General features: G+C 68.1%; 1 protein-coding gene across 6 annotated transcripts; it reads right to left on the reverse strand.

Moving 5' to 3' along the window:
* Window positions 1-70: 70 nt before the first annotated feature.
* SPTBN2 (spectrin beta, non-erythrocytic 2) lies at window positions 71-27,929 on the reverse strand. Of its 6 annotated transcripts, XM_090054897.1 has the most exons (39): window positions 27,687-27,929; window positions 21,522-21,591; window positions 21,161-21,346; window positions 21,020-21,021; window positions 19,179-19,290; window positions 17,072-17,223; window positions 16,123-16,296; window positions 15,871-15,962; window positions 15,683-15,763; window positions 15,481-15,596; window positions 14,964-15,076; window positions 14,672-14,859; window positions 14,170-14,287; window positions 13,834-13,992; window positions 13,048-13,350; window positions 12,036-12,189; window positions 10,699-11,569; window positions 10,180-10,317; window positions 9,236-9,992; window positions 8,810-9,012; window positions 8,601-8,691; window positions 8,363-8,509; window positions 7,667-7,930; window positions 6,992-7,216; window positions 6,431-6,520; window positions 5,999-6,244; window positions 5,784-5,914; window positions 5,074-5,278; window positions 4,577-4,951; window positions 4,142-4,386; window positions 3,624-3,762; window positions 3,397-3,481; window positions 3,011-3,207; window positions 2,655-2,812; window positions 2,399-2,474; window positions 1,975-2,213; window positions 1,703-1,876; window positions 1,252-1,294; window positions 71-1,150 (listed from the first exon to the last, which is right to left on the reverse strand). In XM_090054897.1, exons 3-39 carry the CDS (start codon window positions 21,315-21,317, stop codon window positions 926-928), a joined length of 7,245 nt encoding a protein of 2,414 aa, XP_089911023.1. In that variant the 5' UTR covers window positions 21,318-21,346; window positions 21,522-21,591; window positions 27,687-27,929; the 3' UTR covers window positions 71-925. The 6 variants fall into 6 exon arrangements, with proteins under 6 accessions (XP_089911023.1, XP_089911018.1, XP_089911019.1 ...); XM_090054892.1 differs by lacking the exons at window positions 19,179-19,290; window positions 21,020-21,021 and adding an exon at window positions 22,969-23,048 and having other exon boundaries at window positions 27,687-27,927; XM_090054893.1 differs by lacking the exons at window positions 19,179-19,290; window positions 21,020-21,021 and adding an exon at window positions 22,969-23,048 and having other exon boundaries at window positions 27,683-27,927.
* Window positions 27,930-27,991: the final 62 nt, after the last annotated feature.

Genomic DNA, 27,991 nt, shown 5'->3' on the forward strand with positions numbered 1-27,991 from the left:
GCAGTGGGGGCTCCCAGGCTTTGGCCTGCGCCCAGTCCTGGGGGGTGGAAGGAAGGGAGGAGGCGGTGGCGTCTTTACGCAGACTCTTTATTTTGGAGTTTCTGTCAAAAGTCGGAACAGGTGCGACTGCAAACACGTGAATAATGTTTCCCACAAGCACAGAAATATCACCAGGACACGCTCAGGGGGCGTGCGGGGCCGGAGCCGACACGGGAGCCAGCCCCAGCGCCCTCGGGCCCAGGCGGAGGCTGCCACGCGCCCGCCCTGGGTGGCTCCCCCTGGTAGGCGGGTGGGCAGGGGGCAGCTCTCTCCTCCGCCATCGCCGGGGTGGGGGGCTTCAGCAAGCGCTCGGGGCAGGAAGGCACAAGTCAGAAACAAGTCACGTCCCGGGGCCGCGGGAGGCAAAGGAAATCAGCTGGGGTTGTGGGGGCAAAGCGGGGGGGGGGAACACAAGGTCCTAGCCGGGTGTGGGGTCCCCCCCGCCAACGCCCCTGTGAATGCCAGGCCGGCAATGCTCAGCATGGGGAGGGTGAGATCGTGAGCCAGCCTCCGCCCCAGGCCCAGGCAGGGCGCCCCTTCCCCAGCCTGCTGCATGTCGCCGGCAGGCCCCCCAGCTTGGAAAGAGAGAGCCCCCTGGGATGGGAAAGGGGGTGGGGGGCTGCAGAGACCCCCTCCTGGCCCTCGGTGCTCCCGGCCATGCTGCGTCCCAGCTCGGCAGCCCCAACCCCCAGTACCTTGTGCCTTGTGCCCTGCAAGCTTTTGCCCCCCGCCCCTTCCCAGCAAGCCCCCAGCAGCCACCCCACACTGCCCTACACCCTGAGCCTGGAGCCCCGCGGGCCCTACCCGTGTCCCTCCATCGGTCCCATGGATTAAATAGCCGGTGGTGCGGTCCTGGCAGCAGCAGCCCCCCTGTCCCCCCGGGCCCCTATTTGTTCTTCTTGAAGAAGCTGAAGCGTTTCTCGCGGTCCCTCTCCTTGCCCTCCTTGCTGCGCAGGGTGACGGGGCCCTCGGCGGCCGGCACAGGCGGCATACTCATGGCCCGCGTCATGCCCCGGCCCGGCCCCGCGGGCGGCTCCTCTGTGTCCCACTGGGGAGTGGGGCCACCGGCTGCTGAGGTGTTGATCACCCGCATCCAGGTGCTCATCTCCGCCTGGGGGGAGCCAAATGGGGGTCAGTGGGGGTCACGTGAACTGTGCAGGGGTCCAGGGCTGGCATGGGGCACCCCCAGGGGAGGGAGCAGCCAGGACTCACCTCGTCCTTAGCCTGGAATAAATATTCTCTGCCGTCGCTCAACCTGCAGGGAGAAATGGACGCGGGCTTCACGCACCATCGCCAGCGCCCCACCCCTGCCCCTCTCAGAGCTGCCCCACGGCTTGCCTGCACAGCCTGTCCCAAGGCCCATGCCCCCAACCCCCCAGAACATCCCTGCAGCTTGCACTGCATCCAGCCACATGCCCCCCCCAACCCCACCCCCAACCTGCCCGGCCCCTCAAAGCCTGTGCCCCCACAGCCCTGCCCTCCAAAGCCCCCCAGCCTGTCTACCCCCAGCTGCACCCAGTCTCCCAGAGGCCCCCCCAGCCTTACCCTGCCCCCCAGAGCCCGCTGTCCAACCTGTGTGCCCCTGGCCTTACCCCAGCCTCACCCAGCCCCCACATCTGTGTACCCCCAGACTTACCCCCAGCCCCACCCTGCCCGTGCTTACCCCAGCTTGAAGACATGCTTGCGTTTCTTGTAGTCAAGGGCCACGCTGCACTGGGTGCCCTGCAGGCCAACAGGCGCCTCGCCATGGTAGGGCACGCCGTGGGCCGCATTCTTAGCGTCCTTGTAGAAGCCGAGGCTGCCCTTGCGCAGGACACAGTACACGTTCTGCCATGATCTGGGGGGTGGGAGGGAAAGGGGTCGTTGGGGTGTGGACAGCTCTGGCCCATGCTCCCCCTGACAGGGGCTGTGGGGAAGGGGGCGGGGGGGTCTCACCTGTTGGCTGCCTTCTTGCCCTGGGCTTCCATCTCCTGCTTGCGGCACAGGGTCCCCTCCATAGTCTCCTGGGCAGGGGGCTCAGGTGCCCTGGGTGGGAGGGTGGCAGCATGGGCAGGGTCGGCAATCAGGGCGGGGCCCTTGAGGCGGGGCTTGGGTGAGGGGGCGGGGCTCTGCTCCTTATCCTTAGCCAGTGGGTCCAGCCCTGCCCCACTCGTTGCCTCTGTTGTCTCCAAGACCTGGGGGCAAAGGATGGGGCTGGAGCTGCCCAGTGCCTCCTGTGTCTGCCACCCACCCCGTTCCCACTCCCATTCCCGGGCTGGAGCAGAACTCAGGCATCCAGGCGTCCAGCCATGTTCTCCATCCCCAGCTCCCATCTCCCCCACAGTCACGCGGGTTCCCCCCCTGCAGGCCCAGCATGTACCTGGGAAGACTCTGAGTCGGGGCAGATGCCATTGATGGCGGGCAGCTCCGTGGCGCAGATCTGCATGGTGGGGGTCCTGGGGATGGGGGGAGATGGTGAGTGGGAGGCAGTAAGATCTGTGGGGATGCCCCCTGCCCCCACAGTGCCCAGCCTGATGCCCCTATCACCACTGTCTTCCCACAGCCCTCCCTGTGCCCCTCTCCATACCCTAATCCCCTGCCACACCCCCTCCCCAGCACAGCTCCTGGCCCCCCACCTGGCACCATGGCTGGAGGATGGCCCTTGCTGCCCATCCAGGGCTGGGGCTGGCTGCGCTGCGGCCGTGGGCTCTGGCTCTGGTGCTGGCTCTGGTTCTGGCGGCTGCCTCTTTCTGGCCTCCTCCTCCTCCCGCCGGCGCCGCTCCTTCTCCTCCAGCTGGGTGGGGGGCAGGGGAGGCAGGGATAAGCTCCTGACCCAGCCCCCCGTCTCAGAAGGGCTCAGAGGCTCTGGGCCCCAGGTTGCTACCCATGGGGCTGGGAACCTTCTCCTGGAAGCAGTGGGGCCACCGGGTTCTGACCCAGGTCGGAGGGGGGCTGCGTTTGGGAATCTGGGGTACGCGGATGCTAGTCTCACCGCAGTGAGGCGCTCCAGTGCTAGGAAGCGCTCCTCCCAGGCTGCCACCGACTTCTGGAAGCCCTCGTGCCGCTTGATGAGGTTCTCGACTTCGGCCACGCTGCCTCCCAGCTCGGCCGAGCGCACGATGGGCTCCTGGCTGGACAGCCATGCCTCCGCCATGCTGGCATCGCGCCCGAACATCAGCACCTCCATCACTGCAGGGAGGAGTGGGGCAAGATGGGTTAGGACCCAGGTGTCTGGGCTCCCGACCTTTTGGGAGAGAACCCGGCCACAGAGGCTCCCCAAGACCCTGCTCTAATCTCCCCACAACCCACTGCCCTCCCAGTGCTGGAGACCAGCCAGGCATCCGGGCTCCCCCCATTCCTGCACCCCAGCCCACTCACCGATCTGCAGCCAGTCCATCTTGTCCTGCCACCGCTCCCCGATCTCCTTGCGCCGTGCCTGCAGCTCCAACAGCTTTTCTGAGATCTGTATTTTGGAGGGGGGGGCGGATGCTCAGGGAATGGGGTCTCTCCCAACAGCTCTGTCTGCCATCTTCCCAGGACATCCAGGCACAAAGCTGCCCAGCTGTGCCAGGACCCCTGGAAGCAGACAGAGGCAGGGGTCTCACCTCATTGGCAGCGTAGTGCCCCTTCTCCAGCAGCGCAGTGCCGGTGGCTATGCAGGCCGTGAAGCTGTCCGCCCGCGCTTCCACTTCTGCCTTGATCCCGTGGTGGTTCTTGATGACCAGGTCAGCCGAGGACACGTCCCTGTGGGGAGGAGGGGAAGGGGGTGCCTCAGACACCTGATGCCCCACTCAGCTGCCCGGCCCTGCAGGCCGATGAGGGTGCAAGGTGGACTTGGACTGACTGGTTCAGACTGGGCTGGTGAGACTGGGATAGGCTGGATCAGGGTGCTTCAGCCTGGGCTGGACTGATCTGAACTGGGCAGAGCTGTGTGGGACAGGGGTAGACTGGGCATGAGGGCTCCAGAATGGGGCTGGGTCAGGGTGCTCCAGGCTGAGTTTGGGCTGGGCTGGGCTGGACAGGGCAAAAGGGGACACAGGGCTGGCCTAGGCTGGGCACCCATCGCAGCAGCTGGCAGCCCTCGATCTGCAGCAGCCTGGGCTGTGGGGGGGCACACACTCACCGCGGGTGCTCATGGCCCTCGATCTGAAGCAGGACGCCATCCATCCAGAGCAGCAGGTCGCGCACGGCACGCAGGAAGCGGAACCGGTCGACAGTGTCGAGCAGCAGCTGGCGGCGGCACCGGCTGCGGGTGCCCAGCGCGGCCCAGGCCTCACTCACCGCCTGCTCGTGCCGCCCAATGTCCTCAGCCTTCTCGCCTGCATAGGCCTTCTGCAGCCGCCCCGCATCCTCCTGCACTTGCTGCACCTGCATATGCACCAGGGGGATCAGCTGGGCCCCACTGCCACCCCCACCTGCCCTGGGCTCCTCAGCTGCTGATCTCCCTCCTTGCCATAGCACCTGGGCACCGGAGGCCTGGATGTCATGTTCATGGCACTCTGGGAACACTGCCCTCTCTGAGCCACCCCAGCCCCAGCCCCAGCCCCAGCCCGGGCACCTGCGTGCTGAGGGCTTGGATGTCGTGCTCGAAGGCGCTGTGGGAGCGTTGCATGGCCTCGGCGGTGTTGAGGTCACGGCCTAGCTCGTCGGGCAGCTGTGCCTGCTTGTGCTGGACCTGGGCCAGGGCCTGGCGCGCATCGTGATAGAAGCGGTGCAGCTCGTAGGAGGCCGCCAGCATCTGGCTGCGCGTGTCCATCAGCTCCAGCAGGTCGGCCCAGGCCTCATTCAGCCCGTCCTTCCACTCTGCCACCGTGGCGCTGTCCGAGTGGCCGCCCGCGATGAGCTCATCTGCCAGCGCGTTCACCCCGTCCACCCGCTCCTGCCCGATGGCGCTCGTGTCCCGCGAGAACTCCCGGAACTTGTCCCGCAGCATCTGGGGGAGGCGGGTGTGAGCCCGGGGGCCAGGGCCAGGCCCCACAGCGCTACTGGGGGGGTGGCCAAGAACCCATGGCCCGGTGGCCCCTGTGACCGCCTGGCGCCCCCCCTCGCACTCACGGTGACGTGCTCATAGTCCTGGCCCAGCTCGTGGGAGGCAGCCACCACCTCGCGCTCCGAGATCCACTGCTCCAGGTCGTCCACGTCCCGCTTGAGCTGACAGAGACGCTGCTGCTCCTGCAGCTGCCCCCGCCGCTCCCCCGCCAGGTCCTTTAGGCTGGCGTATAGCTTGTCCACCTGGCCCTGCCGCAGCCGCAGCCGCTCACTGCCCGGCGGGGGGGGGACAGATAGATGGGGCTGGGTGAGCTGTGGCCTCCCTAGCCTCTCCCTGGGGGCCATGGGCCTGAGGGGTAGGTGGGAGCCACGCTCTGAAGGGCCAGACCATGCTGGAGGGGTGGGAGGGTATAGGCAGTTTCATCCTAGCTGGAAGCACAGGGCAACATGAGCCACGGCTTGGCCTCAGGTCCTTCCCAGCATCTCCCAGGGGGCTGCTGGTGCCTGAGGGCTGGGGGGCCATCACACTGGCGTGGAGGGTGCTGGGCAGGAAAAGGAGGGGGGGTATGGGCAGTTCTGTCTTGGCTGGGGGGGAGGGAGGGCATATGCTTACACGGCCAGGCTGGGACTCTGACAACCAGTGTCCCTCTGGCTGCCCCTCCATGCCCCACATAGCCCCGGGGAGGGCAGGGATAGGCCTGGCCAGGCCCCTGGTGCCCCAGGAGTGCCACAGACATGGTGTCCTGGAGGATGGGGGGCACCTAGCATGAGCTCACCTCTCGGGATGCCCGCTGGCCACCATGTCGCGGCTCTGGGCGGAGAGCTGGTGGATGGTCTGGGCGTAGTCCTCCAGCGCCTGCTCCAGCACCAGGTGCTTCTTCAGCATGGCCTGTGCGATCAGCTCATCCTGGGGGGGAGATCCCAGGTATCAGGGGGGGCAGTGAGTGGAGGAGAGGGGTCCCTGGGAGCAAGGGGAGGGGGGTGTCCTGACCTTGGCCTTCTCCTGGGACATCATGTGCAGCTCCTGCTCACCCATCCAGGCCTCGGCCTCTGCGGCATCGCAGTAGAACTGCTGGGCAGCCTGGGACCGCTCGAGGCGCTGGTGCCGCAGCTTGGTCTGTGCCTGCAGCTCCTCCCAGGCCTCACGCAGGGCTGCCAGCCGCCCCGCTGGCCCTGCCCGCCGCCCCAGCAGCTCCTGCACCCGTGGCGCATGGCCCTGCAGTTCCTTCTGCAGCGTCTGCGGCCGGACAGCGGGCATCAGAACCACGGCCCTGCCCTCCCTGTGCACCCAGCCCCTGCCACCCACCCGCCCTGCCCCCCGCCCCGCCCATCTGAGTGAGGGGCACCCTCACTCTACCCCTGCCCTGACCCAGCTCCGGCCCCTGCCTTTGCCTCTGGCCCCTGCCTCCGCTCCAGCCCCAACCTGGTTCTTCTTGATGAGCAGCTGGACGCTGGGCAGGTCCTTGCCGTGGTCAGTGGAAACAGCCAGGGGCATCCGCTCATTCACCCACAGCTGCAAGAACAAAGGGGGAAGTCACAGGGGGCGAGGATCAAACACCCAGGAGGCCCGGGTTCCCCCTCCAAGCTCTGGGCAGGGGGCTGGGGGTTGAAAGCGGTGGGGGATGGACGCTTGGGTCCTCTCCTGGTCCTTGGAGGGGAGTGGGGGTAAGGGGTGAGAGCAGGGAGCAGCTGTGAGCCGGGGCTCCTGGGATCTCTCCCAGCTCTGGAAGGGCAGCAAGATCTGCTAGGTCAGACCGGGGGGCCAGGTTCGCTCCAGCTCTGGGACGAGGGTGTGGTGTAGAGGCCAGAGCCAGGACTCCTGGGTTGTGTCCCCCTGCCCGCAGGGTTGGGGGCAGCCCAGCGGAGCGCATGGCCCCTGCAACCCCACTCCCAAGCCCCTGAGGCCCATTCCTGTTCTCCTGCAGACCCAGGGCCTGGCCCCAGAACTGCTCCTTGTGTCCTCCCCCAGTGCCCCAGCACTCACAATCTCGTCCTCTAGGTCGCGGTTGAGCTGATGCTCCTCTTTGGAGGCCAAGAGCCGGGCGCAGCGCTCCTGCAGCGGCCCCCGCAGCCCCTGGAACTTCTCCTCCACTGCCCGGAAGGTGCCATCCACCTCGGTCGTGTTGGCGTCCTCCTGGCTCAGGGCCTGGGCCTGGGCCCGGATGGCCTCCACCTCCTTCTCCCGCACATCCATTTGGTTCTCCAGCATCTGGAGGGGGGAGATGTCGAAGGGGTGGCTGTAAAGCACAGGAGCAGCCCCCTCCCCATCCCACTGGGAGAGGGCAGGAGCCCTGGGGGGCTCTGAGGGCCAGGAAGAGGGAAAAGGGGGCCCTGATGGAGGGAGGTAGGAGGGGAGAGACGGGTGCTGTAGAGCAGGGGGAAGTCGCTGTGGGCAAAGGGGACACCTGGGAGGAATGGAGGTCCTGCCATCGGGGGAGTGTTTCCGGGGCTGGGCTGGGCTGGGCTGGGGGACTCTGAGGACCAGAAGCAGGGGCAGGGGCAGGGGCAGGGGGCCCTGATAGAGGACAGGTACAGTGGGGAAGGGGGGCACCCAGGAGGGGCTGGGGGGGAGAGGGTTCCCAGGGCAGGGCTGGGAGACCCGGAGCACCAGCCCCCCCAGCACAGCCTGCCCCTCCGCCCCCCAGCCCTGCCCACCGACCTGCTGCTTCTTGAGGAGGATGTTGACGCTGGTGAGATCCTTGCCGTAGTCGTCGGACTGCAGCTGAGCTCGCACGCCGGCCAGCCAGGCCTCCAGTGCGCTGCAGCTCTGCGCGAACAGCTCGGCCCGGTTGGCATCGAACAGGCACTGGGCCTTGGTGCGTGTGGTGGACTCCAACTCGTCCCACAGCCCATGCAGCCCCCGCAGCTTCTCCGTCACCACTGCCTCCAGCTCCGGCTTCTCTGCCCGCAGCTGCTGCCCTTCCTGCCAGAGGCGCTGTCCGTCAGGGGTCCGGGGGCATCCCGGTGCCACCTGCTCTCAGCCCCAGCCCTGCTGCCCTCCCAGGGCTGGAGACACCCCAGCATCCCTTGGGGATGCCAGCCCCTTAGCTCCCCTATTTCCCCCCAAGGCCCAGAAGGGGATTCAGCCACATCAGGGGAGGTGGGGGGCTTGCCTGCCCCATGGCTGGAGGAGGCGGAGGGCAGCTTACTGCCTGGGAACGGGACAGGGCTGGGGTCCCCTCTGCTTCTGCCCAGTCCTACCCGCTGCCACAGGGTTGGGGGTGCCCCGGGTCCGAGGTTGAGCTCCAGCCATGAGGTCTGACGCCCCCTTGCCCTACCTGGCCTCAAGTGATACAGCTGCCCCTGCCCCTGCCCCGCCCTGCCCCGCCCCACCGGGGCCCCGTGCCCCCCGCACCGTGTCAATCTTGTCCAGCCAGTCCTTGTTGGAGGCCAGCTCGGCTGTGAAGGCCTGGTGCTTCTGCCACTTGGTGTGCAGGCTCCGGGCCTCGTCGTAGGACATGTCCTGGGCTGTCAGCATCTTCTCGTTGATCCACAGGGTGAGCTGGGAGCAAAGGGCCAGAGCATCAGGTGTGGCCACTGCCCTGCCGGCCCTGCCCCACCACCTCCCCGCCTTGGGGCGCCCCCCAGCTCACCTCCTGGCAGTCCTGGAGGAAGTGCTGCAGCTCCCGGTTGTCCCGCAGCCGCCCCAGCAGCTCGCTGGCGGCTTCCCGGTTCTGCTCGTGCCTGGGGAGAAGGGGTAGGTGTGGGTCCAGGCTCCCGGTCCCCCCTGCTCTCACCCCCCAGCTGCGCTCCCCTCCCGGAGCTGGAGAGAGCCCAGGTATCCGGGCTCCCAGCCCCTCACCTGCTGCCGATGGAGTCGACCTTCTCCCGGACCTTGTCTGCGTGGATGGGGTCCTCGGCCAGGAGCTTCCTCCCAGCAGCCAACAGCCCCTGGATGCGCTCCCCACTGGCCTCCATGCTAGCCATGAACTCCTCCTGCTTCTTGATGGCAGCCTCGGCGCCCTGCAGAGTGCTGGGCATCTCCGTGTGGGACAGCATGTACTCCTGGGGGGAGAGCAGGGCACGCACGTGACACCCAGTGCTACCTCGCCACAGCCCATGCCCCGACACTGGGGGACGCCCCAGGAGGCGGGGAGGGGGCTCTGGGGCCAGCTGGGCTTGGAAGACCAACTCGGGGAAGGACGGGAGGGCTGGGGCTGGGGCTGTGGCGGGCTGGGTCGGGAGCTATGCGGGGTGTGCGTGTTTCAGGGAGGAAACGGCCCCGTACCTGGTTGCTGAGCAGCCCCTGGACCTGGCGGGCATCGCGCAAGAAGAGCTGGAAGGCGTGAGCCCGGGCCAGGTGGTGCTGGCGCCCATCCCACATGCGGCCCAGCTCGTCCCAGCCAGTGTCGAGGGCCTGCAGGCGCTGGCGCAGGAAGAGGTGCTGTGGGTCGCTGTGGCCCTGCGTGACGCGGCAGCCCATGGCCCGCAGGCGCTGGCAATCGGGCCGGTAGTGATCCAGCTCATCTCGCACGGCGCTGTGCTGGGCCAGCAGCCGCTCCGCCTCTGCCAGCACCGCCGGCTCATCCTCACAGGCCACGGCCGTCTGCGCCCGCGACAGCCAGGCCTGGAAGTCGTCCAGGTCGCGCAGGAAGCCCTGCAGCTGGCGTGCCTCGCCCAGCGACTCCTCGCGGCGCCGCAGCGTGTCCTGCAGCGCCGCCCAGCCCTCCTGCACCTCGGCCAGGCGCGCCCGCACCGCGCCTGCCTGCTCCGGGTGGCGCCCGGCCAGCGCCTCGGCCTCAGCCCCCAGGCCCTCCACCTTGGCGCCGATGGCAGCCAGGTCCCGCTCCACGCCTGACAGCTTGCGCTGCAGCGCCGTGACGCCCGCCAAGTCGTTGCCCAGCCCCTGTGTCGACTCGATCAACTTGGTCTTGTCCCGCATCCAGGCCTGCATCTCGTCGCACTCCAGGTGGTAGTTCTGCAGCGTCAGTGCCGATGTCAGCGCCGCCTTCTTCTCCTCCGCCAGTGCCTGGAAGCGCTCCCACCTGCCAGCCAGCAACAGGGGGTGGGCATGAGCAGGCGGCCAGAGCCCCCACGGCGTGACCTCCCCCTGGAGTGACCCCTCGTCCAGGCAGGCCCTATGTCCCCGTGGCATAAGCCCCTTAGATGCTGCCCCCAAGGTCTCCGCCCTGCTGATCCCTGCCCCCGGCCCCAGCCGGGCCCAGGTGGCACCTGGCATTGAGCTCCTCTTGCGTGGCCTGGACTCTGTCGCGGTGGCGGTGGTCCGTGCTCAGCAGCTGCCCAGCCACCTGGTTGACGGCGGCCACCCGCATGCCCAGGGCATTCACCTCTGGCTCCAGCGTCTCGAACCTGCGGGAGGATGAAGTCAGGCCAGGACACTCGGCCTCCCCAGCCCCCACCCGTGCCCAAAGGGCTGCAGCCCAGCTCCCGGAGGGATGCTCTCCCTGGAGCACACTGGGAAAATCCAGGCTGGCACCGCATGGGGAGCGGGGCAGTGCTTTCTGGGACATCCTGCCATGCAGACAGAGGCATGGGCGGGGTAGGGGCTCCTGCCCCCCCGCTGCCCTCCAGCCCTGTCATTGCCTTGGGGTCAGGGGCTGCACAGCTTCACACGGGCCATGGGTTGGGCATGCTGGGAAACGCCAGGCTGCTCCCCCATAGCAGGGCGGGCTGCACAGTTGGCGGTAGGCAATGCGTTGTGAGAGGTCCCCAAGGTCAGGGGTCGCTGACCTCTGCTGCACAACCTCGAGGTCCTCGAGCTTCTCAGGGATGGTCATGCCGTGGAGCCACTGCTCCTTCTCGCCCATCCAGAGGCCGCAGGCGTCCGCTTCGCTGAACATCTGGTAGAGCCGGAGGGCATCCTGTAGGTCCTGCTGGCGCTGCTCGGCCAGCCTGGCCAGCTCCTGGTACCGCTCCTCCAGGCCCGGCAGCCGCCCCGCCACCTCAGGTGCCTGGGCCAGGGCGGGCGGCAGCGCCTGGGCCTGCTCGCGCAGCGCGGCGATGGCAGGGCCATGGTTCTGGATCTCCTCCTGCACGTCCTTGTGCTTCTTGGCCAGGCTCTGGGTGGAGAAGAGGTCGTGGCCCACGTCGGGGCTGGACACGAGGCGCCGGGCGTCCACCATCCAGGCCTCCAGGTCAGCGGCATCTGCTTGGAACTGGTGCAGGCTGGCGGCTTCAGCCAGGCGCTGGCCCCGCTCACCCGCCAGCGCCTCCAGCTGCTGCCACTGCTCCTCGATCTCCCGGAGCCGCTCGGCCACCTCACGGGCTCCAAAGTGGCCCTCGCGTACCAGCTCGTGGCCCTGGGCCAGCGCCTGCTGCAGGGGCCCGTGGCGCCCGCTCATCTCGTCCCGGAAGGCATGGTGCTTGCTGATGAGGCGCAGGGCACCCGTCAGGTCTCGGGCGGCATCGGGGGCGGCCAGCAGCTGCGCCTGCTCCCGCATCCAGGCTTCCTCCTCCCCCATGTCCCAGAAGAACTTCCAGAGGCGCCGCGACTCCTCCAGCTTGGCCCGCCGCGCCCCCGCCAGCCGCACCAGCTCCTCGTAGCCCCGCTGCAGCGTGGACACCCTCTCCTGCACCAGCTGTGGTTCACACGGCTTGTAGCCTGCCCAGGGAGGGGGGGCATTAGCAAGGCAGCCTGCGGGGGCACCCTCTTGCCCAGCCCCCTGGGCATCCAACCCTGCTCCAAGCTCCTGCTGCCCCTCTTGGGCAGGGACCGGGCTGGGAGGCAGGCAAGTCCAGGCCATGGGTGGGTGCCGCCGGGGACCCAGTAGGGAGGGGAGCCAGTGTGGCGGAGGTGGCGGTGTGGGGCCAGGTGGTGGCCAGGGCTGGCCCATGGGAGGTTGGGCCTCAGGGCTCCAGGTGTGGCCATCCCATGGCAGGGGCTGGGCTGTGGGGCTCCAGGTATGGCAGGCCCTTGGGGGCTGGGCCCTGGGGCTCCCGGTGTGGCCAGGGCTTAGCAGGGCGCTGGGCCGTAGGGCTCCAGGCACAGCAGGACGACGGCAGGGACTAAGCCACGAGGCACCAGAGGAGGCAGGACCACGGCAGGGGCTGGTCTGTGGGGGCGTTACCTTCCCCCGGAGTGGCAAAGCGCTGGGCGGCAGCGCTGATGGCCCGCACGCGCTCAGCCTGCACAGCGATGTCAGCTTCCACCAGTGCGTGGATCTGCAGCAGGTCGTCCACGCCATGCAGGTGCTTCCCGAAGTCCTGCGACTGCAGCCGGCCCTGCATGTGGTGGGAGGATACACAGTCATAGGGCAGCCCTATGCCTCTCTGCCACCCTCGTGCCCTGCCCTGTGGCTCCGTGCGGCACCAGGGCCTGGCCCATGGCATCCGCGCCCCCCGCGGCATGAGAATATAAGCTCTGCAGTCAACTGGGTCAGACCCTAGGTCCGTCTTGCCCAGTCTCCAGTGTCACGTGGTGGCAGAGAGCGGAGGCTGGACAGGAGAGAGACCGAGATAGAGCAGGGTTTTCCCCTCTGTTCCTCTCTCACTTGCAGCCTCCAGCATTTAAAGTCTATGAAGTTTCCTACAAGAACATGTCCAATGCCTAAAGTCTCAGCTTCCCCCACACCTGGTGGCCCCGAGTTCAGCTTTAATTTCACACTGGGTGAGAAAAGGCTTCCTGGGGCTCACATGGACTGACTGCCTCGCAGTTTCATGCGGTGACCCCTTGTCCTGGTCTGGTGAGAGACACTCAATAATAAATCCCTATCGACTTTCTCATGGCTGGTAACATGTTGTAGACCCTTGCTGAGTATCTCATCTAAACCTTGCCTGTCTCTCTGTCTAGAGAAGCCCCTCCAGACCACGGATCAGCCTTGTTCCTATTCTTCGGGTCTTCCCCATCCTTTTGGAGGGGCAGTAACCAGAACTGGGTGCAGTATTAGTGGTACAGACACACCACGAATTAAAAAAGGGGCATCAGGCCCCCTCTTCATCATCCCTAACGCTGCGTTTGCCTTTTTGATGGCTGCTGAGACAACGACGCTCATAGTGAATGGTCTCCAGTAACTCCCACGTCTCTTCCCTGAGTGGAAACGGCTCATGCAAAGCCCACGCCACGGGCCCCGCTGGTGGTACCTTCATCTCCTCCATCCAATCCATGAGGTAGGCAAGGTCCTGCAGCATCTTCTGGAGGTCAAGAGTGAGCAGCAGGCGCTCGCGCCGGGCGGCAACCAGCTCGCGCAGGTAGTCCCACAGCCGGGCCACGTTGTCACGCCGGGCCAGCACACGCTTGAGGTCATGGTAACCCTCAGCCTCCAGCTCGGCCGCCACAGCACTGACGGCCTGCACCCGCTCGCTGTAAGCCACGATGTCCGTCTCAATGGCCTCATGCTTCCGCACGGCTGCCTCCACCGCCGAGATGTCCTGCCCAAAGTTGTCCTGGAGGGGGAAGGAGGGCATCAGGCAGGTGGGACGGGTGATGGGCACGGTGCCAGCGGTGGGGAGGAGGGGGTGGCAATGTGAAGGGCAGCCAGGACACCTGGGTTCCCTGCCCAGTTCAGCAATGGGAGTGGGGTACAGCAGGAGGAGCTGGGGGCCTGGGGATGGCACCCAGACCCAGGAAGGGAGTGGGGCTTGGGTGGGGACAGCAGAGGTCTGGGACTCGGGATGCTGGACTCTCTCCTTGCTTTGGGAGGGGACTGGGGTCTGGAAGACAGGCCAGCCCTGGTAAGGGTGTAGGGTCTACGGGGCGAGAGCAGGAAGAGCTCGGGGCCAGGACACCTGGGTCCTCTCCAGCTCTGGGAGGGGACGGGGCTGGGGCCGAGAGCAGGGGGCTCCCCCAGATCTGGGCCCGGGCCGGCAGTGGGGGAAAGGCCCAGAAGGCAGGACCCTGAGGCCCCTGCAGGGCTCCCGGCAGCTCACCTGGGACACGAGGCGCTGGTTCTCACTCAGCCAGGTCTCGCGCATGGCCGCCTTGCGGTCGAACCGCGCCGCCAGCTGCTCCAGCTTCTCTTGCCGGATCAGCTCGTTCCGCAGAGCCAGCTCCCGCTCGTGCTCTGCCTTCTCCAAGCGCTCCCAGGCCTGGGGGCAGGGAGGGACATGGGCACCGCGGGCAGCAACGGCCAACCCTGGGGCCCCCCCCCACCCGGGGGTTTAAACAAAGCCTTTGCCCAGCGCTGGGCTGCAGCTGGCTCTGGGGTGGCGTCGGGGCTGGGGCCACAGGGCCCCCACCCAGTGCCAGCCGTGCGCGCCCCGCACCTTGTTGATGTCGGAGATGAGCTTGCCCTCCCGCGGCGTGTAGGCCTTCTGGTTGTTGGCTCGCATCTTGCTCTGGATGGTGAAAAGCAGCACCTCCAGGTTCCCCTTCTCTGTGAACCTGCCAAATGGGACCAGGGAGCCGTCAGGCGGCACCTAGAGGCAGCTGCCACCCTCCAGACCTGGCACCACCGCCTCCGAGCCCCATGCTGGCTGGGACACCCCGGGGCCTCCTGAGGTGCACAGGAGGAGCCTGCCTGGCTGGGGCCCAGCTCGAGACTGCTCGGAGAGGAACAGCCCCTGCCCTGCCCTGACGTCTACGGCTGGCAGGCACAGATCCCCGGGGGTGGTGCCAGCCATGTAGGCTTGGGGCCCAGCTCCAAGCACCGTTCCCAGGGCGAGGGAGGGAGCAACCGGCCAGGCTGGTCTAGCGGCACAACACCCACGTCCGCTCTGTTCCCAGGCAGGATACTCCCACAATGCCCTGGGCCGGAGGGGCACGCACTTGGGGGGCTTCTCAACGGTGCGGTAAGTGTTGAAGGCCTGCAGCTGGTTCTGGACGCCAGCCAGGGAGTTGGCCAGCTGCCGGTCGTTCAGCGTCAAGATGGTCTGCTCGATCCACTGCAGCAGGTCGGACGCCAGCGTCTCGTACTTCTCGATCAGCTTGTCGGCCTCAATGGCCGAGTCCAGCACCTGCCGTGGGGGGAACGCGGGTCAGGCACCGCACCGGCCCTGCCCTCAAGCCCGGGCTTGGGGCTCACCCCCCAAACGGCCCCGTCTCCCGTGCCCCATGGTACCTTCCCAATGCGCTTGCCCTCCACAGCCAAGGCCTTCATCTTGGAGAAGTAGTGGTAGTAGGTGGCCACGTAGGTGATGATGGACTTCTCATCCGGCTGGTCCACGTTGACATCTGTGGGGGGCCGGGGATGGGGTGGAGGAGAGTCCTGTGTGTCAGAGAAGTGTCCTTGCCCCTCCCCACAACACCCCCAGGCCTTTCCCTGCTCCGGACAAGTCACGTCCGCACGCATCAGGGCGGGATGGGAGCAGGAGGCCTGGACCTTCCCAAGCCTGCATTGCACCATGGGCAAGCCAGACCCGCAGGCCTTTGCTCGTGGTAAATCCAGAGGGGTGGGACTAGGGGGCCCAGGTTTCCCTGGCGCACTGTACTACAGGCAGAGCAGACCCATGGTCTTTTGCTTGTGGTCATTGTTTTGGTGGGGGGAGACCTGGATTTTTCCAGAGTGCACAGTGCCTGCCCAATACCCCAGCGGGAGAGGCCAGCCGGCCCCCTCAGCCCCCCCAGACAGCGCCCACCTTCGGGGTCCAGCAGCTTGGTGAGCCCCAGCTCACGCTCAGCCACGTTGAAGGCATTCTGCAGGTTGTAATGCGCGTTGCACTTGCGCAGCGTCTCGATGTCGATGAGGTCCGGCCTGCATGGGGGCAGGGGGTCACCAAGAGAGCGGGGGCCCCCTCTCCCCAAGCCTGGGGGATCTCCCCATGCCTCCCCCCGCCTGACCTGTGCTTGTGGATGATGGCGTTGAAGGCCAGCCCGTCCCTCCAGCTGGTGGTGAAGTTGTGCACATTGACGTTCTGGTACCTGCGGGCCCAGGCAGGGCCGTGAGGGAAGGGTCACCTCTGCCCACTGCTCCAGACCAGGCCTCCCCCCCGCCCCCAGATCGGGCCATGCGCCCAGCCCCAGCCTACCCTGCCGTCTTCATCTGGCACCACAGCAGCAGGGCATCCTTGGCTGACTTCTTCTCCTTGTTGTCCTCTGTCTCCACACTGATGTCTTGGATCTGGGGGAGGCATTGCGGGTGCGGGGGGTGTCAGACACCAGCTCAGGCCAGGCTGGGGGCTCCGGGGCCCCTGCCCCGCCAGACATGCCCTGGGAAGAGCCCAGCGCAGGCCAGGGGTGGGGGGGACGGGGAGGGGGCGTGCTGGAGGGGGTTTAGGCACCTGGAAGCGGAGGATGATGGTCCAAATGAGGCCGAGCGTGAGGCGGTGGTTGCCGTCCACGATGTCGTGGGAGCCCATGTTCTCCAGATGCACCTTCTGCTCCTTGAGGAACTGCAGCGCCTTGTCCACGTTCTCCAGGCAGTGGATGCGCATCCGGCCCTTGGTGGGCTTGGGCTGGGGGGCGGGGGGCATGAGAAGGAGGCACTCCAGGCTGCAGCTGGGACCCCCAACCCAGGCCTGCCTCCCTCCAGCCCCGCTCCCACCCACAACAAGGGACCCACACTGCTCCGAGCCCTGAACCAGGAGCCTGGATGCCCAGGCTGTATTCCTGGCCTCTTCTTGCCCACCCTCAGTGCCTCAGTTTCCTCCTCTCCCATCTCTTGTTGCTCCAGACCAGGGCACAACTTAGGTGAGAAGCTGGTCTGGGCAGTAGTTGGTATCAAAACGGCACAGGAGAGAGCCTGGGCACCCAGGCTCTAGCCCCCAGTGCCCCCCACCCCCGAGCTGGAGGGACCCCACTGCCCTGCTCTCAGCCCCAGCCCCCAATCCCCTCCCAGAGCTGGAGGGAGCCCAGCCGTCCCCGCCGGTGTGGAGGAGAGCCCCCGGGGCGGCCAAGGCAGGAGCGGCTCCGGCAGACGCTGCCAGGAACCAAAGGAACCGGCCCCACCCCACCCCGCGCACTTGGGCCAGGTGCCCCACCTCGGGGACAGGGCCCTCGGGCTGGGCGGGGGCTTAGGGCCAATGGCTGGGAGCTGGACACCCGGGCTCCCTCGTCTGGGAGGGGAGCAGGGCTGGCGAGCGGGAGCGCGGACCCCGGGGTCCTGTCCTGGCAGAGAGGCGGATGCGTCAGGACAGAGACGCCGGACACCTGGGCTCTGTTTCGGCGGGGGGGGGGGTGCCAGGACACCTGGGTCCCTAGCAGGGCGGGCGGCGCAGGGCCCTTCCTCACCAGCTGCTCTCCTGAGAGCACCTCCAGCAGACGGATGAGCATGCGGCCATCGCGCAGATCACTGTACAGGTCGCCGATGCGGCAGGTCACGCGCGCCAGGTGCGAGTTCACCCACTTGGTGAAGGTTTTCTTCTGCACGGCCTCACGCTCGTCTGCAAGGGCAAGGGCAAGGGCATGGCCAGATGCCCTGCTCAGGCACAGGCCTGCAGGGACCCCCCCCAACCCCGCAGCGCGGTGCCCTCAGGACCGGGGCCTGCCTGGGCAGAGCACCCCCTGCTGGCTGCCCCTGGGAAAGCCCTGCGGGGTCCCTGGGGCGTCCCATCTGGAGATGCCCATCCCATGGGCCCTGCAAGGCATCCGGGGGCCCCGCCCTGGTCCCCCCGCCCCGTGAGTCACGCTGCTCCCTGGCTGCGGGCCGGCTCCCAGGGCACCCGCCTGCCCGCGGCCCCGTCTGCACGGGTGGGGCTGGCAGGAGCGCGGGGCGGCGAGATACGATCTGCTCTTCCAGCCACAGGCCGGAGCCCAGCCTGCGGGGAGCGGGCTCAGCCAGAGCTGCCCACAGGCTCCTGCACCGGGCAGAGCCAGCCATGAGTGTCCTGCGCCAGCTGGGGGGGGCTGGCTGGCAGGGCAGGAGTGGCAGTGCTGGGGGGGCAGGGGCTGCAGGTCAGGGGTGAAGGGCACTGACAGGGCAAGAGGCTGTGGGTCAGGAGTGAGGGGCACGGGGGCATGGGGGCAGGTCGGGCTGGTTGCACAAGGCCCTGCTGGCAGCCGCTGTGGACAAGTCCAGGCTGGAGCCTGGATGTGAGCAAGGCGGAGGGGTCTCATGGTCTCACCAGGGCAAAGTACAACCCCCTACACCCCCTCCCCAACTGCATTGACACACCAGGGCACGCACACACGTGCACACGCCTGTGCCTTGCGAGCCTGTTGCGGGGCCTATGCCCCAGCTGGGACACACCGGGGTGCGCACACCCGCAGACACCCACGTCTGCGCACGGCCATGTGTGCGCAGGCTCTGCTCCGTGTTTGCTCGGCACGCGAGGGGCAGGCAGGTGGCGGGAGGTGGGACGCCGCCCTGCACCGAGGCCGCGGGAAAACAGAGTGGAGTCCAGGAAAACAGCCCGGGGCTGGGCCGGGCCAGGCCGGGAGTGGGGGCAGCCTGGGCGCCGGGGCTCTCCCCACGCTGGGAGGGGAGTGGGGGCCGGGGTCTTTCCCGCCTCCAGCCCACGACACTCACTGCCTTCCCAGATGGCTGGAAAGAGCCCGGGCATCTGGCGCCCGCTCCCAGCCCATTTCCATGAGCCATCTGGGCTGCGCCTCGCCCAGCAGCAGGTGTCTCAGGCGGGGGCGGGGGGGGGGCAGAAATGGAGTTGGGGGCACTGGGAGCGCGGGTGCCTGGGCTGTCTCCCAGCTCGGGGAGGGCAGTGGGCTGCCATGGGGCAGAGCTGGGAGCCTGGACACCTGGGCTCTCTCCGGGCCAACACGAGGCCCGGCTGGACTCCAGCCCCCTGGACCTCCGCCAGCCTAGGGGCCCTGGCAAGGACTGGCCCTGCTCCCTGCCCTGCGCTGCGGGCAGAGGCTGGGCCCCGGCTGCTTCGCTCGGCCGCTGCTATTTACTCCCCAGGGCACCAAAAACTCTTGCCGGAGCTGGAGGCAACCCCGGGGCCCGGGCTCCCACCCCTGACCCCACTTCCCTCGCAGAGCTGCGAGAGCCCAGGCGTCCGGCCCCCGGCCCCTTGCATTAGCCCCCCCAGAGCCACGGCCCTCCCCACATGGAGAGATCCCACCGGGCGCCCGACCCCGAACCCACGGGCTCCTGTCACACCCCAACCCCCAGCAGCCCCTGCCCGCACGGAGGGGGGAGGCAGGGCCAGCAGCACGGCCCCTGCGCCCCCCACACCTCGGGGGAAGGCGGGTGTCCCCAGCACGTCCCTGCCAAGCCTGGCGCCGCGGGAGCTAATTCCTAGCAGCACCTCGGGGATTAGCTGGCGGGGTGGACACTTCCACGGGGCCACCTGGCGTGGCCCAGGACCCCCCAGCTGCAGTCAGCTCTGCTGTGGCCGGGGGAGCTGGGGGCACCCCCCCGAGCCCCCGCCCCGGCGCTCACCTTGCAGCTGCTTGAAGCGGCCCTCCAGGACGTTGGCGTACTGGGCCGCGTTGACAAAGGCGGCAGGGGACAGCAGGGGTGAGGGGGGCGCCTCCATGGGCCCCGGCTCCACCTGGAACATCATGGGGGGGCCGGGGCACACGGCCGGGTGCAGGCAGCGAGGCAGGCGTGTGCGGGGCTGGAGCCAGGAGCCGGAGCCGGAGCCTCGGCCTCCTCCCAGCTGGCAGGGAGGGGCGGGGGGGCAGGGCGGCGCGGGGCATTTACGTAAAAACAGGTTGGGCTGCTCTGTTGTGCAAGGGGGGGTGCGCGCGTGCGTGCGTGTGTGTGTGTGTGTGTGTGTGTGTGTGTGTGTGTGTGTGTGTGTGTGTGTGTCCCGTGCATGCCTGTGTTGCAGCCACCTGCCGCTTGTGTGCGTGTCCCAAACACCTGGGTCCTGAGCGTGTTTGTGTGTCTGCCTCTGTGTCTGTGCATGTCTACGTGCGTGTGTGTGTGTCAGAAGCCTGAATGATGTGTGTGTGTGTGCACGCGCGTGTGTGTCAGATGCCTAGTTGTCTGCGTCTGTAAGTGTTCCCTAGAAGCCTGGAGTGTGTGTGCGTGTGTGTGTGTGCGCGCGCACACACGCGTGCACGCTGGATGCCTCGGGGGCGTGCATGTGCATGCATGCGTGCACCTGAGCTGGGCTGTGGTCCGGGTCACACAGCTGAGGGCATGAGCGCGCCGCACGGCGCCGCACGGCCCCCCCCCCACGAGACAAGGCCGTGAGCTCACCCGCACGTCGCCCGGCAGAGCGGATTTACGCCTATTGTCACTGAGCCCCTGCGCCGTCTGCCTGGGCTCAGCCGTGCCCATCACCAGGCGGGGACGGGGGGGCAGGGCCATCTCCAGCGCCCCTCCGCATGGGCCTCACCCTGCCCCCCGCCACGCAAACGCACCTCGCTGCTGCCCCCCAGCCAGGATTCGGGCCCTGGCAAGACCCTGCAGGGCCCATGAAGCCGAGTGTGCCAAACCCCTGCCCCATGTCCAAGGCCTGGGGGCATGACCTCTGGCTCCCGGAGCTGGAGAGGACCCAGGTGTCCGGCCCCCGGCCCCCTCCGCTCCAAACCCCCTTCCCGGAGGTGGAGGGAACCCAAGTACCCAGGCTCCAAGTCCTCCTTGCTCTAACCCCTGGACCCTACTGCCCCCAGCCCAGGAGACAACCCAGGCATCCAGGCTCCCAGCCCCCCCGCTCCGACTCCCCAGCCCCCACTCCCCTCCCAGGACAGCTCTCGGCTCCTACCATTGACCCCCCCGCCCCCCCTTTGGGCTTTCCCTGACTTATCACCCAGCAGCCGGACTTTGGTCAGGGACGACCCCCCAGCCCTGTTTACCCTGGGACTATCGGTGTGTTTGAGCCGGGGGGGGGTGGGCATTGGCCTGCTCTAGCCCCTTCCAGGCTCAGCAGCCAGGCGCCTGTCCCCTCCCCAGCCTGGCTGTCGGGGGCACCACTGGGGAGCTGGATGGAGGTGGGGGGTCCTGCAGCGGCTGGAGGGATCCCCACCGGGGACTCAGCCAGGCGGGACGGGGCGGGGAGGGAGGGGTCCCCGCCTGGCTCCTCCCCGTGCTGTCCCACCCCATTACTATGGGAACTACGGGGCTGGAACGTGGTCCGACTGGTTCCCCGGCGCGGCCGTGGGAGGCACAGACAGACGGACGGACCGGGCAGGCAGGGAGGTGCATGGCTCGAGATGGGGCCTGGGGCACTGACACCGACCCCCGGGCTCCCCGTTGTCCCCAGGCCTCAAATCGGGGGCAGGTCATAGGCCACCGGGGCCCCGCCAAGGTGCAGAATGGGTCGCAGCCACGTCTGTGGCTCGGGACCCTCCCCGCGGCCGCATCCCAGCCAGGGCCGTGCCCCAAATTCTCACTCCCACATCCTGGCTGGAGGCGCGCCCCGAATGCTGTCCGCCCCAGGCGCCCGCGCCCCACCGCCGCACCCCACCTACCGGCCAGGGCCTTAATACGGGAGCGCTCGAAGAGGCGCGCGGAGCTGTTCTCATTGTCCCAGTCCTCATCCGCCACCTCCCAGCGGTTGTTGATGTCGTTGTACTGCTGCTGGATCTCCAGGCTGTCGTAGTCCGTGGGCGACAGGGTGCTGCTCATGGTGCCCGCCGCGGGATGCCCACATCCACCTGGGAGGCCAGACCCAACGGTGATGCCCTCCAGGCCGTGCCCCAGCTGCTGCCCCCAGCTCAGGCCTGAGTCACTGCCCGGTGGAGGCGACACCAGTGGGTGCTGCAGGACCAGGCCTGGATCGGGGCCCCCTGGAGGGGTCAGGGCCCCGCCCATGGGGGGCCGAGTACCTACCTGTGAGGCTGGGGATCTGTCCGGGGTCTCTGGTGCTCAGCTACAGCATGGCCTGCGCGCCCCGGAGAGCCTGAAAGCAGAGGCAGCGCCGTGAGCCGCCAACACCCTCCTGCCCCCAAGCCTCACGCGCCAGCGGTCACGAGCCCTGCAGGCCCTTGGTGCATAGACAGAGCCTCATGGGGTGCCCCCCGGCACACCAGCTGATCCCAACCCCCCCCCCATGGCTCTAACCCCCCTGCCCCTACTCCCCTCCCAAAGTGGGGAGCGAGCCCGGGTGTCCAGGCTTCCCCCCCCCGCGCCCTCCCCCTCAAGCTGGAGAGGAGAGCCCAGGCATCGGGGCTCCCAGCCCATGGCTCTAGCCCACCAGACACCCCCTCCCCTCCCGAAGCAGGGAGAGAAGCGCGGCACCTGGGCTCCAGGCCACTGCCTCTCCCGCTGGCCAGTCTCCCAGGCAGAAGCCTCCTGGCTTTTGGGGCAGGGTTACCAGCCCCTGGGCACCCGACAGCTCCCCAGCTGCTCTGCCCTGCGGACCCCCAGCGCCCCGACTGGGGCAAACCCGGGAGTGGGAGCTTGCCCCTCCAGCAACGTGAGCCCAGCAGCGTTGCAGCCCCCCCGTCGGGCCTGGCACTGCAGCCTCTGGCCCCAAAGCTCAACCCCCGGAGCCTCGGCCAGACCCTGCCCAGCCCATCCATGCCCCGACGCACCCGGGCATGAGCGCGGGGTCCCTGGGCGGGTAAGAGGGAGCCCAGACACCTGGGTTTGCTCCCCGGTCGTGGAGGGGAGTGGGTTCGGGGAGGGCGGGGGGCTGGGAGCTTGGGCACCTGGGGGGAGTGGGGGCTGGCGGGTTACTGCGAAGAGGGTGGGAGCCCGGACACCCGGGTGCTCGTCCAGCTCCGCGAGGGGCGTGGGGTCTAGCAGGATGCCTGGGTCCTGCCCCAGATCCACAAGGCGTGCCTCAGTTTCCCCTATGGTAACACGAGGGGAAGGCCCCCTGGGCCCCCCCGGCCACAGAGGGGGGTCGTGCCGTGGAGGGCCACGGGCCCAATTCCAGCCCTGCTCCGTGTCTCTCTGCCCTGTTTGCAGCTGCTGACAGGCCTATCCTTCACCCACTCCCGCCAGGAGGCCTCTCGTGCCCCTTATTTATGCTGTAGCCTGGCACGCTGGCCCCTGCTCGGCCGCCGGAGGGCTCGGCCCAGGGCTGCCTCACGCCGGCAGCGCGGCCCCGCATCCCTTTCTGCCCCCCACGACAATCGCACAGCCAGGCTATGGCACGTCCACAGCTGGACCCGGGCTGCTGCGACCCCAGGATCCCAGTGCCCGCCCCGGAGCGGGAGAGAGCCTGGGAGTGCGGGGTCCCAGCCTGCCGCCCCTCCGCCCCCCCGGAGCTGCGGGACGACTCGACGGTGCAGCCCCCGGGGCCACAGGCCGCTCCGGCAGCCGGCCCCACCTGCGGTCCCTGCGCTCGCTCGGCGTCCCCGGCGCGTCCTCTGCTCGGGCCCCCGGGCTCCGTCCCCCGCTCCGTCCTGCCTAGAAGCAGCGGGAGAGGCAGGAACGTGAGCCCGGAGCGAGCCCGGCCACGAGCAGAGCCCCCCACCCTGGACACAGGCCTGACACGGGTGAGGAGGGAGACCCCCACCCTGACACAGGGCTGAGGGAGCCCCCCGACGCAGACAGAGGCCCAGCACATGGCTGGGGAGACCCCAACCCAAACACAGGCCCGGAGCATGACTAAGGGCAGACCCCAGACCCAGGCCGGGAGCGCGACCGAGGGAGACCCCAGACCCAGGCCGGGAGCGCGACCGAGGGAGACCCCAGACCCAGGCCCGGAGCGCGACTGAGGGAGACTGAGAGAAACCCCAGACCGGGGCCCGGAGCGTGACTGAGGGAAACCCCAGACCCAGGCCCGGAGCGCGACTGAGGGAGACCCCAGACCCAGGCCCGGAGCGCTGAGGGAGACCCCAGACCCAGGCCCGGAGCGTGACTGAGGGAAACCCCAGACCAGGCCCGGAGCGCAACCGAGGGAGACCCCAGACCAGGCCCGGAGCGCGACTGAGGGAGACCCCAGACCCAGGCCCGGAGCACGACTGAGGGAGACCCCAGACCCAGGCCGGGAGCACGACTGAGGGAGACTGAGAGAAACCCCAGACCCAGGCCCGGAGCGTGACTAAGGGCAGACCCCAGACCCAGGCCCGGAGCGTGACTGAGGGAAACCCCAGACCCAGGCCTGGATAGAGACCCCAGACCCAGGCCCGGAGCGCGACCGAGGGAGACCCCAGACCCAGGCCCGGAGCGCGACCGAGGGAGACCCCAGACCCAGGCCCGGAGCGCGACCGAGGGAAACCCCAGACGAGGCCCGGAGCGCTGAGGGAGACCCCAGACCCAGGCCCGGAGCGTGACTGAGGGAAACCCCAGACCAGGCCCGGAGCGCAACCGAGGGAGACCCCAGACCAGGCCCGGAGCGCGACTGAGGGAGACCCCAGACCCAGGCCCGGAGCACGACTGAGGGAGACCCCAGACCCAGGCCGGGAGCACGACTGAGGGAGACTGAGAGAAACCCCAGACCCAGGCCCAGAGCGTGACTAAGGGCAGACCCCAGACCCAGGCCCGGAGCGCGACTGAGGGAGACCCCAGACCCAGGCCCGGAGCGCGACTGAGGGAGACCCCAGACCCAGGCCCGGAGCGTGACTAAGGGCAGACCCGAGACCCAGGCCCGGAGCATGACTGAGGGAAACCCCAGACCCAGGCCTGGAGAGAAACCCCAGACCCAGGCCCGGAGCATGACTAAGGGAGACCCCAGACCCAGGCCCGGAGCGCAACCGAGGGAGACCCCAGACCCAGGCCCGGAGCGCGACTGAGGGAGACCCCAGACCCAGGCCGGGAGCACGACTGAGGGAGACTGAGAGAAACCCCAGACCCAGGCCCGGAGCGTGACTAAGGGCAGACCCCAGACCCAGGCCCGGAGCGTGACTGAGGGAAACCCCAGACCCAGGCCTGGAGAGAAACCCCAGACCCAGGCCCGGAGCATGACTAAGGGAGACCCCAGACCCAGGCCTGGAGAGAAACCCCAGACCCAGGCCCAGAGCGCAACTGAGGGAGACCCCAGACCAGGCCCGGAGCGCGACTGAGGGAAACCCCAGACCAGGCCCGGAGCGCGACTGAGGGAAACCCCAGACCCAGGCCTGGAGAGAAACCCCAGACCCAGGCCCAGAGCGCGACTAAGAGAGACCCCAGACCCAGGCCCAGAGCGCGACTAAGGGAGACCCCAGACCCAGGCCCGGAGCGCAACCGAGGGAGACCCCAGACCCAGGCCTGGAGAGAAACCCCAGACCCAGGCCCGGAGCATGACTAAGGGAGACCCCAGACCCAGGCCTGGAGAGAAACCCCAGACCCAGGCCCGGAGCATGACTAAGGGAGACCCCAGACCCAGGCCTGGAGAGAAACCCCAGACCCAGGCCCAGAGCGCGACTAAGAGAGACCCCAGACCCAGGCCCAGAGCGCAACTGAGGGAGACCCCAGACCAGGCCCGGAGCGCGACTGAGGGAAACCCCAGACCCAGGCCCGGAGCGCAACCGAGGGAGACCCCAGACCCAGGCCTGGAGAGAAACCCCAGACCCAGGCCCAGAGCATGAGTAAGGGAGACCCCAGGCCCGGAGCGCGACTGAGGGAGACCCCAGACCCAGGCCCGGAGCGCGACTGAGGGAGACTGAGAGAAACCCCAGACCCAGGCCCGGAGCGTGACTAAGGGCAGACCCCAGACCCAGGCCCGGAGCGTGACTGAGGGAAACCCCAGACCCAGGCCCGGAGAGAAACCCCAGACCCAGGCCCGGAGAGAAACCCCAGACCCAGGCCCGGAGCATGACTAAGGGAGACCCCAGACCCAGGCCTGGAGAGAAACCCCAGACCCAGGCCCAGAGCGCGACTAAGAGAGACCCCAGACCCAGGCCCAGAGCGCAACTGAGGGAGACCCCAGACCAGGCCCGGAGCGCGACTGAGGGAAACCCCAGACCCAGGCCTGGAGAGAAACCCCAGACCCAGGCCCAGAGCGCGACTAAGAGAGACCCCAGACCCAGGCCCAGAGCGCGACTAAGGGAGACCCCAGACCCAGGCCCGGAGCGCAACCGAGGGAGACCCCAGACCCAGGCCTGGAGAGAAACCCCAGACCCAGACCCAGAGCATGACTAAGGGAGACCCCAGGCCCAGAGCGCGACTAAGGGAGACCCCAGACCCAGGCCCGGAGCGCGACCGAGGGAGACCCCAGACCCAGGCCTGGAGAGAAACCCCAGACCCAGGCCCAGAGCATGAGTAAGGGAGACCCCAGCCCCAGAGCGCGACTGAGGGAGACCCCAGACCCAGGCCCGGAGCGCGACCGAGGGAGACCCCAGACCCAGGCCTGGAGCACGACTGAGGGGAGGACCCCTGACCCATGCTGCAGGACCCCAGACCCGTGCTGCAAGCATAACCCTGGTGTAGCTGAGGGGCTTCCTGAAAACAGGCCCCAGGTACGAGGGAGACCCCTAGGCGGGCTCGCAGCCCCATGTGGTGCTCTACCCGCACAGGGCCCTGTGCCAACCAGCATCATCTCCCGCCTGCTCATCCCCGGATTACACCGCTGACCGGGCTCCTGCTCCAAGCCTGGGCCCCCGAGGAGGCTTATGCTCTTAAGGCCGTGGCATAAATAGCCTGGAGCCCTGAAAGCAGCCTGCAGCAGCCTGCCTTCCCTACCACACTGGCGCCATGGCCATTAGCCTGCTGTCAGCATGGTCAGCAGTGGGACCCGTGCCGAGGTGTTTTTGGGCCAGGCGTGCCAGCAGACAACTGGGGGGTGGAGGTGGAGGGAGCCAGGATGCCTGGGTTCAGGTCGGGGAGAGGAGCAGAGCGGGACGGGGAGCCCCGACCCCTGGGATCCCTCCCTGTTCTGGAAGAGTAGGGGGTCGGGGTAGAGTAAGGGTCTCTGCAGCTGTCTCGGGGGCAGGGTGCCCGGGGCTGGGTATACAGCCCCGCACCCAGTGCTGAGATGCAGCCACCTCTGGGGTAGGGCGCTCGAGGACTGGTTACACAGAGACCCCTCGCCTGGTGCCCAGATGCAATCGCCTCTGGGGGAGAAGCGCGGAGCGAACACCCTGAGCCCACTGACCACTTTGTTCCCCTCCCTATGGTGCTAGCCGCCCTTCTCCAGCCCTCCACAACCCGGACCCACCCCAGCGCTCACTAAGCACCACCCTGGCACCCTGCACACCCTGGCAGCTCTCCCATGCCTCCCCACTGTCCTTGCCCAGCATCTTAAAAGCAGTAGGGGACAGCTGGCTCAGCGCAGCGTCTCCAAGCCAGCGAGGTCTGGGGGGCTGCGTGGGATGTCGGTGCCCCCGGCCAGGCCGGCTGGGCTCCATCCGGGAGCTCTGCCCAGCCCAGGCTGGAGGGCAGGAGCCCCGCAAGCTGCAGCCCTGAGGCTTGCGGAGAGGCCTAGTGGTGACGTCCTACCAGCCTCCCAGATACCCCTGCCCTTCTTCCCACCCAGAACTCAATGCCCCGTCCTGTCCAGCCATGCACACACACACATGCACAAACACACAGAAGCGCTCTCTGCACGCACGGAGAGAGACATGACCCCCCAGATCATGACAGGCCGGCAGATCTACCTGGACACGCACACGCAGATGCATACGCAGAGGTGCCCGGTGGGCTCTCCCACCCCAGCCTGGCTCAGCACAGCACAGCGCAGCAACATGCAGGCACACGGGTACACTAACACACAGAGACAGGTACACACACACACACACACACACACGCAAACACACGGCGCCTCTGCCACACAAAGGCACCCGGCCATGCACAAAGAGCCAGGCGCACACCGGCAGCGAGTCAGCAACACACACACATGCACACTCACACGCACGCAGCCGGCACCGCAGCGCCCTGCCCCCCCTCCCCCATTCCCTGAGGCTCTCACACCCCTCCCCCGCAGCCTCCTCCCCCGGGGGCAGAGACCAGCTCCATCGCAGGGCCTTTTGCCACCCAGGTGACACCCGTCATTCTCCCATCCTTGTGTCCATCTGTCCCCCGCATCTGGGCATCTCCAGCCCGGCTCCCCGCCACCCGCCCACACCCGAGGGGAGGCCGGGACCCCCTGCACAAGAGGATATACAAACAGTGCCCTGGCTTACCTACCTCCCAGGGGTCCCCGCGTCCTCGCCAGCCAAGCAGAGCCCCCAGCCCCTGGCAGGCAGGGCACCGGCCAGGCAGCGTTGGCGCTGGCTGCGGCTCGGTGTGCGTCACCCGCAGTGGGGCGCTGGGCAGGCAGGCAGGCGCTATAGCATCCTCTGGCGCCCACCGGGGCTCCGGCAGCCGGCTACCGCCTGCCCGCCTGAGCCAGCCAGCTGGCCCCGCATGCACACGCACGGGGGGAGGGGAGGAGACAAAGGAAGGGGCTTCTCCAGCCACAGGCGGGGTGGGAAGCAGAAGGCAGGGCTGGA

This window comes from Crocodylus siamensis, chromosome 6, assembly GCF_052110815.1.
Source record: "Crocodylus siamensis isolate JL-2025a chromosome 6, ASM5211081v1, whole genome shotgun sequence".
Taxonomy (NCBI): Eukaryota; Metazoa; Chordata; order Crocodylia; family Crocodylidae; genus Crocodylus; species Crocodylus siamensis.

What these genes read in the sequence shown, in the direction of transcription:
- SPTBN2 (XM_090054897.1), bottom strand. Translation starts at nt 21,317, where the DNA reads ATGAGCAGCACCCTGTCGCCCACGGACTACGACAGCCTGGAGATCCAG. An exon ending in TCATCTCCGACATCAACAAG is followed by an intron (nt 13,993 to 14,169) that starts GTGCGGGGCGCG and finishes CCCTGCCCCCAG; the next exon opens with GCCTGGGAGCGCTTGGAGAA. An exon ending in TGTCCCAGGAGAAGGCCAAG is followed by an intron (nt 5,915 to 5,998) that starts GTCAGGACACCC and finishes TCTCCCCCCCAG; the next exon opens with GATGAGCTGATCGCACAGGC.